The following is an 11641-nucleotide window of genomic DNA, read 5'->3' as shown; positions in this document are numbered from 1 at the left end:
CTGTGAGATACTGTATATATATATATATATATATATATATATATATATATGTGTGTGTGTGTGTGTACACACATATATATTTAAAGAAATCATTTTCTGAACAATAACAAAAAAGAAAAAAAAAGAACTTCCTGGACATCCCAATTGACATTGACAATTCATTGCCACTGTATAGAAATAATCAGCTAGAACGTTCTTCAAAACATCTCCCTATTTGTTCTCATGAAAATAGGGTTTGAGTTTGAATAAATGATGCCAAATCAATTACTGCATTATTATTATTATGAAGTGTGTGTGTGTGTCAGTAAGCAGCGCATTAATATAGAACGGTAACTGAAGGCTCTAATGCACACCAGTATAGATGTGTGTATTGTAGGAGCTAGACAACGTATGATGACGTGTTCCAAAAGGAAACACGATGCATTAAGAGCCGGGGGGTGAAAACTTTTGAACAGGATGAGGATGTCCAAATTTTTCCTGTTTTGTTGAAAACTTTTGAATGGGTTATTTTAATAATTTCAGCTATTTTTTTTTTCTTGTGGACTAAATGTCAACATCTCTTATGTAAAATATCTTACTTAGGACAGTACTAAATAAAAATAACATTCATTTTGTATGATTTCTCTTATTTTGTTAAAGTTATTCACATATTCAGCAAGGGGTTCCCAAAGCTTCGTATGCCACTGTATGTATGTATATATATATATATATATATTCAAAGAAATAATTTTATGAACAATAAATAAGAAAAAAAATTACTTCCTGGACATCCCAAACGCAAAGTTTTGTCAGGCCAATTTGTCTCATACATGCATGGTATTGCACAGTGATCTTGCAATGCCTGCAGATGGGTTGTATAAATAATGGAGGTGTTGAGAAGAGATAATGTTTGTTTATATGTGTGTGTACGTGCAGAAGGCCTCGTGAAGTTGCATCACTCAGTAACCTCTCCTCAGCTTCAGCACTGTCAATCATTCACAAACACAAAACGTGGGTGGCCAAACACACACTGTAAAATTGCTGAGTATGTTTAACAGGTCTTTGTTTGAGTAACTAACAACAGTGCTCATGTGCAGTGAGGACAAGTAAACTTCTTCAAGTATTTGTGTACAGAAGAGACAATCACAGCCTCTCTTCCTGCATTGCTATAATTCTCTCCTTCACAAAGCTGAGTTAAATAGGGATGTCCAAAACTACATATTTCCAAAATCAGTTAGACAGTGGTTTGTCCAAACGATTAGTCGCTCTTGAAGACGTCCTATATAATTATGTTGGCCACTCCACCAAACGTGTTTCTTTTGGGATATATGGTGATAAGAAAGCACAAACCTTCAGTACAGTGACTAACAGATATTTAACAAATAAATAGGCCAAATATCTATAAGTTTTTATTGCATAAAATTATGTCCAGTGCGCACAAAAAAAAAGGAGACCTACGATTTACAAATAATACCAAGTGTGTAAATCACAGCAGCTGATTTGAAGCCCAACAGTAAATAATCTAAAACTTTCCAAATTCATCTTCAAAGCACTGCTGCTAAAAAAAATTAAGCTAAAACTCCAGTTGTGGACCTCACTGACTAGTCATGTTCTCTAATAAACAAAATGTCATTGTGTCTCAATATTTATTTTTTTTATCAGATTTTGAGAGAGAGAAAAAAAATCTTGCAGATTTTTTTGAAAAACAAAATCTCAAATCTAAAGTTTATATTTATCTTCAATTAGTGTTTTATATTTTGCAAGAAATAAAATACTCTTGAAAATAAAAAGAACAATTAAAACTAAACTTATGCTTTATTTTGAATTGAACCGTTTTTTTATGAGAAAAAAATAATCGTGTAGATTTTTTGAAAAACAATCTAAAAGCTATATTTATCATGAATATCTAAAACCTAATTTTAAGACAACTCAAAATACACATCAAAAGGTTTATCTTATTTTAATGTTTGCAAATGATTTGATGAAACTAACTATTTTCTTATTTTGTGTTGCCTTAAATTTAGGTTTTAGAAAATATTTTTTGTAAAAGAAAGTAAAAAAAAATTAAATAAGTATAAAATCAAAATTATATGAATAAATATACATAAATGTTTGTCTTGTCTTTATTTGTTAGTTTGTCCTTAAAAAAAAAAAGCTAAACTTAAAACAATAAAAATTCTATCATGTCTTTTTCATTCTTCATTTGTTTATCATCTTTTGCTTTATAGTCTTAATGCCTTTATTTATTTTTCTTGATGTAAGGCTTGGTTTTGTTTTTTGATTGTTCTAAAACTTTATGTTTTTCCTTCAAGTGCAACCTGGAAAATCTACATACACTGTTTTTCTCACAAACTCCAAGTCATTTTAGCACATATGCACAGGAGTGCAGCAGAAGAGTGCTGTGGATCTTTAGCACAAAGCCTGACACCTCAGAGAAAGCAGCATTAATCTTTGATGAAGGTCACTCGGCCGCTCTCAGCTTGAGGCCGTCTTCAACCGGTGCCAGGAAAGAAAGGTCTCCATGTTGGGAAGTCTACTTGCAAGCGCACTCAATGTATTAAATAATAATCATAATGATACAGCATATCCTGCTTCCACAAACACATCATTGAGCCGCTTTAAATAATAAATAACAAAAGCCACACCAACAGCTGCACGACATATTTAACAGCCTCAAACTGCTGCTAGTGTGCACTTCATAACCTATTAATGAATCTCCTTCTCACTGTGAATAATCTACACCGGTGAACTGACTTCAGACATTTTAACCGTAGCGCTTGAACTTGACAAGTTAAATCCATGACAGTTCAAGGAACAGAGATCAGTGTCGTGAAGTTTACGTAAGAGCTACAAACTACACAAGTTTAAAATGTGTCTATATATATTTTTTCTGTGGGTCTTAAATAGTCTTAATCACCCTTTCCAGAAATTAAGGCCTTAAAAAGGTCTGAAATTCAAGTCTTAAATTCATAAAGTCATGGCATTAAGTGTTGCTTGCACTGCAAAAATAATTCTCTTCTTATTTTTGTCCTATTTTCCAAAACACATAATATCTAAACATCCTTAAATCAAGATATATTTACTTCAGAGGCAAAATGAAGATATTAAGATTTGTTTTCTTAGAAACTGAAAACTAAAGCTTAAAAAAAATGTGTTCATTGAAATAAATAAACTTTAACTGAAATAAAATGAAAACATAAAAAAATAACTTATTTCAGCTAGTCGCCAATATTGCTCATTTACATTTAGTTTAACTTGATGTACTAAAATGACAAACTTTAACTGAAATAAAAATTATTAAAAACTATATATACCTATTTAAAAAAGAAAACTAATAAAACGGACAAAAACACACACAACAAAATTATGTATATTTGAACTCAAATGAAAATGAAAACAGATAATATAAAAATAAAAACTAATTCAAAATATTAATGAAAACTAAAATCGAACCTCAATGATACTAAAATAACACTGGTTGGAAGTTGTATTTTTCAAACTTGTTGCTAATACAACTCAATGTATACATTGTTGTGTACAGTTTCATTTACAGAACATATTGATGTACTGTGTTTCCTTTAATTTATTATCTGCATTTTCTTTAATTGATCTTAAAAGGGCCACCCAAAAATGAAAATTCTGTCATAATTTACTCCCCTCATGTTGTTCCAAAAATGTATGAATTTTTTTCTTCTGTTGAATGCAAAAGAAGATACTTGGTAACCAGACAGCTGCTGGTAGCCATTGACTTCCATATTTTTTTTTCAACACTACCAGCAACTGTTTGGTTACCTACATTCTTCAAAACATCTTCTTTGCATTCAACAGAAAAAAAAAAATCCATACAGGTTTGGAACAACTTGATGGTCAGTAATTGCTGATAAAATTTACCTTCGTAAAATCTGCAGAAACCCTGATTTTTCTTCTATTATTTGGTTTCCCTCGTTTTTTTTGTTTTTTTTTAGGATTATCATGGCTTTAAACACCCATTGTAGAAGAAACAATGTGTGGGGTCTGTAATTCACTGAATCACTGAATGGCTGAGGTGGGCATGTGATGTTTAACCAGCATGGGCTGAATGGTCTAATGATTGTTTAGAAGCCAATAATAACAACAACAAACCCAAGAGTGAGACTCAGAGAATGAATGAAGGAATAAGTGATGGATGATGGTACCACTGTGGGAAAAAGTACAACTAAATGTCTACTCTTAAAAAAAATCATATGGATTTCTGCATGTTAAAAGCACCCAAAATGTGAGATGAGCTTAATCCAGGTGATAATTTAACACAATGGCATATCTTAAACAAATGCTAAGCTAATGGATGGGAAAGCGTGTGCAGACATATATTTCATTAAACCTGCCTTATTGGCAAAAACTTCCATCACATGCTTTTTATTGCTACTTTACTGCAGTTGTGCAACAGTTACAAGGTATTTTGGCCCAATTTCTTTATACAAATTATTTATTGCAGTTCAGACTTATTTTTGGGAAGCGTTTCTTGAGTTTTTTTTCTTTACTGCAGTTTCTCTGTGTTTTGAATTCTTTCTGATGTAACTTTCACTGGTAAATTTAAGTTTCTTGAATCTTCTTCAACTTTTATTTTTTATCTTCTGTTATCTTGAGGGGGAATGAAATTGGGACAAACCACAGAGCGGTTTCAGACCTGCACGGACCTGCACATCAGCAACACAGCTCCACTGCTGCGGAAGTTAGACAACAGTGGTTCTTTTTTCTCATCTAAAAAGTTTTTCTTCCTATTCATCAAAGAATCCTGATATTTCTTTCCACAAAAATATTAAGCATCACAACTGTTTTCCACATTGATAATAATAAGAAATGTTTCTTGATCACCAAATCAGGATCATGTGACACTGAAGACCGGCGTATTGATGCTGAAAATTCAGCTTCCCGATAAAATTAGAATAATATTTCACAATATTTACTGTATTTTTGACCAAATCAATGCATTGGTGAGCATAAGAGACTTCTTTCCAAAAACATCTTACCAATCCAAAACTTTTGAAAGGTAGTTTATATCTCAAAGCATCTTTCTAAGGTCCTCTGAAATAATTTTTTAACAAACCATAACGCACAACATATGGACTGGAGAGATTACAGACATTTAGATGTTCCCAAACATCACCATATAGCCATGATGTGAGACAGGAAGTCTCATTTATACTCCTCAGTTTTAGCCATAGACTGTATAAAAACATGGACATAGTGTCCTACCAGGCTGTAAACATATTTTTTTCTGCTGTAAAGTTGGGCATTTTAACATGGGGAGTCTATGGGATTGACTCCCTTTTGGAGCCAGCCTCTAGCGGCCAGTCGATGAATTGCAGTTTTAGTCACTTCTGTGTTGGTTTCACGAGAGAGACCGGAATGTTGCCGCTTGGTTTTAGCATGCGGCAACAGAAGGTAATGCCAAGCACATGCTCACGCTGAGACCTAAAGCCTGTTGGCTTAAACTGCTTAAAACACCTTGTCTGGCTAATTGGCTTTAAAAGCCCTCCAAGCCGTAACCCTGCTAAGGATCAGGTAATTGGCATCAGTTTGTGCCGTTACCTGCAGTATGAGGATGAAGAAGTCCACGGGTTTGCCGCGCAGGTAAAGGTAGTGGTGCGCCGATCTCTTATCACTCTCATTGAATTTGATCTCCTGGATCACATCAGGGTGTTTAAGGATACGCAGAAGGATTTTCTCTGAGATCTGAGACGGACTGAACAAATTAACCTCTGTGAAGACACAGGCAGAGACAGAAACAGACAAGTCGTTACAATTAAAGCACATTTGATATGCATATCATCTTTATTTTTGACAAACCGGTAGCACTTTACAATAAAATTAAATATGTTAGTTTGTTTAATTGGTTATATTAGTCAATGATAAGTTTGTTTGTTTGTTTGAACACAATGCCAGCATTCAAGCCTATTTTCATGGCAAAAAAACAGGCTAAATATAAAAACCATAAGATGTTTAATGTCCTAAGTTAAAGTTAATTTCTACATATACTAACGCATGTTTAACATTTCAAGTTGTACAATTAACGTGAGTTTATGTATTTTGAACATGAATTAACAAATAGCATTGACATTAGCATATTTAAAAATTAAACATTAACCTGATGTAATAAATGCTGTAAAAATGATGTTCATGAAGCATAATGCATTAACTAAAGCTGAACCTTATTTTAAAGTGGTGAAAGATTAAGAAAAACTGAAGTTTATGCAAATAAAAGGGTCAAAAAACAGGTTCAAAATTTGTCAATAGTGCTGGAATTTCTGATGGACTCTGATTTGTTTCATATTAAATACAGTTTGCATGCTTTCAATGGGTCTCTAGGCTGGGATCGGGTAAATGTAAGTGTATTAAACTGATATGCCTTCGTAAAGAGAATTTGCATTGATGACTTGATTGAAATGACACATTTGAAGCAGATTTTTTAGGACACTTTTGGTGTTTTGAGCAGCATTGAGTGAATATGTTCTGTTCAGTGGACACGTACCGATACAGTGAGTCTGTTTACCTGTTGCAAGGAAGCGGTGAGCGGCGAGCAGCAGCTGAGGAGAGATCTTGACTTTCGACTCGCTCTCATATTTGAAGGCAGAGAAGTCTCGCTTGTTCTTATTGTGTGCCACTTTCTTTCTGGTACGGTTATCAGCTGCAAAGAAATGCACAAAAGACTCATTCATAAGAAATTGCGATGTGCAGAACTGGAGCAAAACACAGAGGATTTTACATAAAAGTTTTCATTCCATCAAAATATTCACAATGGTAGTACCATGAAAACTCGAACATCGTGAACATGATGATAGTGCTTTTCTCAAAAAAATGCATGTGTCTGTGATTTCGCAAGCAGCGTGTTTGCGTGAAACCATGTGAAAAGATTTATGATGCAGGACAGCAAGAGGAAGTCAAAAGTGTGGATTCTGGAGAATTTTTTGCTGTACGAGTGCTGTGTGGATTTATTTAAAAGATGACAGCTGTAATGCTGTCTGCATTACAAGACACACAAACAACACAAAAGACACATTCCACTCACTGTAGAGGTCAGACTCGTCCAGGATTTCTGATTTGATGATCTCCTCTATGACATCTTCCAGAGTGACCAATCCCAGCACCTCATAGAACGGATCTCCCTCTCCCTCATTATTAACTTTCTGAACAATCGCCAAATGTGATTTACCTGCAGCAGAAGATAAAAGAATATTTGTGTTACTCTTTCAGTAAACAGCTGTTAATAATAATAATAACAACAACAATAATGCAGTCAAATAACATTCCTCAAAGACCTTTAGTATTAAAGCAGAAAATGAACTCATGAATAAGAACCCAGCAATAATGGTTTGGTAGACCTTTGCATAAAAATAATATTATATTCTAATATTACATAACTGAATATTTCATTATTAATTATATATTATATTATTAATAATAAATTTATAAATAACATTATTATTATTATTATTATTATTATTATTGTGCAATCAAAACTCTTTAGTATTAAACAGAAAATATATTCATAAATAAGAATCACGCAATAATGGTTTGGTAGATCGTTGCATAAAGATAATATTATATATAATTGTATATTTCACAATTTAATATAATAATGAATTATGAAGTGAAGTGACATGACATGTGGCCAAGTATGGTGGCATACTAGGAATTAGTGCTCTGCATTTATCCCATCCAAAGTGCACACACACAGCAGTGAACACACACACCGTGAACACACACCCGGAGCAGTGGGCAGCCATTTATGCTGCGGCGCCCGGGGAGCAGTTGGGGGTTCGGTGCCTTGCTCAAGGGCACCTCAGTCGTGGTATTGAAGGTGGGAGAGAGCGCTGTACATTCACTCCCCCCACCCGACTTATATTATCCATTATATTATATCATTAATACAATTTATTAATAATATCAATATATTTTTATATCTAATACTATACAATACAATATTTCCCATAATATTCTGATTTTCCCAAAAAGTCTAAACACTATGGTTTTGTGGCACCAATGGTATGAGTTTGGGGGCGGGGTTAAGAGTTTGCCTGACCAATGGCAGTGTTTGGAAAACCAATTTGAAAATACTCCTTGTTTTTGCAATTCCATTTGGTGACACTAATGTTGCAGAAATTACACATTTTAGTTCTACAAGAGCACAAAAGACAGAAAATAAAATTAGAAATTTACATTTGATTATCCAACTCACTTGCTAAAGCATAATTCTTTGAGTTTGCATTTATAATACATTTTAAATTTTGAACCGGAGATTGCAACTACAAACAGTGAGTTCAAAGCTAATGTTTAATAACTACGACCGAGAGAAATTAAGCAACTAACAGTGTGAGAGAAATACATACAGTCCCCAAACATTACAAAATGTACTATAGTGGTACTATGGTACAGTGATGAATATCATTGTACTGAATGATGAGCATTTACAACCATATATCAAGGTATGTACTGACCAAAGTAAATTTGCAACAAAAAAATAAGTAAAAGTGCTTGCATACACAGTGTATGTTTTTGCTCAATTTAGTGATTGTAAAGACAAAACAGTACTGCAGTGCTTACACACAAAGACTAGACTAAAACTAAAATTAAAACAGGCCGCCAAAAACAACACTAGTGCTTACTATATCTTGTTTCTTTATAAACAGTGTCAAGGACAAACGGTAAAAGCTAAGGGTTAACACAGTTTATAGGAAGGTATATTGTGGCCATGCAGCACACAAAGAGCCAGGAAATCCTAAAGCGTTTGCTCATCAAAACAAAAAGCCTCAATCCAGAGGTTACGTGTAGACATAACACCCTGCTGCACTGACATAAGGAGCCACAACAGTGCAAAACATAATTTAGCATCTTGAGTTACAAAATATTTCAACATAATTGTCTTGTCCAAAACCACTTCCTATTTTCTACCACAGACGTTTTGACTGCAATTGTTAGGACCGTTAAACAATCACTAGTGTTCACTGCAATGTGGCATGATACTAAAATTAATGCGACATGATATTTGTGTGGTATTTTAAGATACACTACCATACAAAAGTATGAGGTTGCTATGATATTATTTATGCATTAAATTGTTCAAAAGTGATAGTAAAGAAATTTATAATGTTACAAAAGACTTCAATTTCAAATAAATGCTGTTGTTTTGAACTTTCTATTCATCCAAGAATCCTGAAAAAGACACTTTCCACATTTTTCAGCATAACCATTATCAACTAATAATAATAATAATAATAAAAATAAAATGTTTCTTCAGCACTTAATCATATTAGAATGATTTTAAGGACCACGTAAGTTCTGAGGACTGGAATAATGACTGCTGAAAATTCAGCTGTACCATTCCAAAAATACACAAATTAAAAATAAATTATTTAAAATTATGTTAACAAGTTATTTTAAATTCTAATATTACATCACAATACTGTTTTACTTTATTTTTGGATCAAATAAATGCAGCCTTGGCGAACAATTACACTGAACAAAATTATAAACGCAACACTTTTGCCAATTGCACGCTCCCTCAAAACTTGCAACATCTGTGGCATTGTGCTGTGTGATAAAACTGCACATTTTAGAGTGGCCTTTTATTGTGGCCAGCCTAAGGCCCACCTGTGCAATAATCATGCTGTCTAATCAGCATCTTGATACCACACCTGTGAGGTGGATGGATTATCTCAGCAAAGGAGAAGTGCTCACTAACACAGATTTATACAGATTTGTGAACAATATTTGAGAGAAATAGGCCTTTTGTGTACATAGAAAAAGTCTTAGATCTTTGAGTTCAGCTCATGAAAAATGGGGGCAAAAACAAAAGTGTTGCGTTTATAATTTTGTTCAGTGTATTTAAAAAAACTTAAACGTTCTAAGCGTGTGTAGGGATATAACGATTCACTCAACTTTACTGATTTCACAATATGATTCTCACAATTTTTTGAACAAAAGACTTAATAATAAATGAAAAGGTGTCCTTTTATTATTTCTCAGACAAAATGCTTCACATTTCTTTGAGAAATTGAAATAGGCCTATGTCAAATAACAAAACTAAACGAATAATAAATAAATATATAAATACAAATGAAAGAAATCTCTCTTAAATCTCAAACTAAGGCTTTGTCTGTGATCTTCCATTTTAAATTAGAAGTAACCACTGCATTTTAATCCCAATCCAAACAAAGATGCCGCAGCAGATACATGCAGCATGAGCAGTTTTTTTTATTTTAAAGTAGATTGTATAATTTTGAAATTTGAAGCAAAAACAGAATGGTCTGACTTCCATTTTGTTAAATTATGTTGCATAAAACATCTGCACAAAACAAAAACAGCAGGCGGGCTGCAAGAGAACGCAAATTCACTTTCTGACAGTAGGTGGCACTTATGGAACAGCAGCGAAACAGCGTTTCCTGTACAAAATATGTTCTATTTGACAAAATTACTTTTTTTAAAGAGTCAAACATAACAAGAACAAAGAAAATGTAGCCTACTTCCAATAATAATATGGTAAAAGTCCAAAAAACAATGGACCACATCTAAACAAAACATGGTAATACCATGGTACTTTTCACTTAGTGGACAGAGAATTAAGAGTTAAAACTCGCCTGCTTATCTCTCATCCCCGTGTTTGTAATGTGACAGGATGTAGCTTATAAAGCCTGTGCGGCGCATGTAGACTAAACAGCCTGTACTCGAGTGACGCAGAAGATTCTCTAGAGCAAGTGTCTTTGCTTGAGAAAAGCGTACAGTTAGTTCAGGACGTTTTTGGAACACAGATCTCTGACAGCAGATGTCTCAGCGGGCCTGCATTATGCTGCAGAGGAACACATGAGCCAAATATCACGATGCCAACAAGAGAAACTACTTCATGTATCTACTGCCAAAACTACAGCACACAACACAACCATAACAAAAAATACAATATTTTTAACCATTACCAGTAAACTGAAAACAGGTTAAAGGAATAGTTCACCCAAAAATGAAAATTTGCTGAAGATGTACTCACCCTCAGGCCATCCAAGATGTAAAATGAGTTTGTTTTGGAGAAATTTAGCTCTACATCACTTGCTCACCAAGGGATCCTCTGCAGTGAATGGGTGCCGTCAGAATGGGAGTCCAAACAGCTGATAAAAACATCACAATAATCCACAAGTAATCCACACAACTCTAGTCCATCAATTGATGTCTTGTGAAGTGAAAAGCTGTGAGTTTGTAAAAAAACGAATCCATCATTAAAGGGACAGTTCACTCAAAAATTAAAATTTTGTAATCATTTACTCATCCCTCAAGCTGTACCAAACCTCTATGAATTTCTTTCTTCTGTTGAACACAAAAGATGATATTCTGAAGAATGTTCAAATAGTTAGTCGTAGCCATTGACTTATATTGATTTATAGTAATTTTTCCACACTATGGAAGTCAATGGCTACCAGCAACTGTTTGGTTACCAACATTCTTTAAAATATTTTCTTGTGTGTTCAACAGAATAATGAAACACATACAGGTTTGGAACAACTTGAAGGTGAGTAAATGACAGAATTTTCATTTTTGGGTGAACTAACCTAAGGTGTTTTAAAGGGGTCATATGATGCGATTTCAAGTTTTCCTTTCTCTTTGGAGTGTTACAAGCTGTTCGTGAATAGATAAGATC

At 33.7% G+C, this 11641-nt stretch overlaps 1 protein-coding gene across 1 annotated transcript in view; it reads right to left on the bottom strand.

The window, feature by feature from the left end:
- Positions 1 to 11641, bottom strand: part of LOC107668749 (metal transporter CNNM4) — a 45146-nt gene that overhangs the window by 14629 nt on the left and 18876 nt on the right. The window contains exons 2-4 of the mRNA XM_016460727.1: positions 7028 to 7171; positions 6512 to 6646; positions 5551 to 5720 (exon numbers count right to left, since the gene is read on the bottom strand). Of these exons, the coding sequence (XP_016316213.1) occupies positions 5551 to 5720; positions 6512 to 6646; positions 7028 to 7171 (449 nt within the window). The remainder of the gene's footprint in view (positions 1 to 5550; positions 5721 to 6511; positions 6647 to 7027; positions 7172 to 11641) is intronic.

Source organism: Sinocyclocheilus anshuiensis, unplaced genomic scaffold (genome assembly GCF_001515605.1).
Source record: "Sinocyclocheilus anshuiensis isolate Anshui unplaced genomic scaffold, SAMN03320099.WGS_v1.1 scaffold36, whole genome shotgun sequence".
In the NCBI taxonomy this organism is placed as follows: Eukaryota; Metazoa; Chordata; class Actinopteri; order Cypriniformes; family Cyprinidae; genus Sinocyclocheilus; species Sinocyclocheilus anshuiensis.
This window is presented reverse-complemented; position numbering and strand designations above follow the sequence as displayed.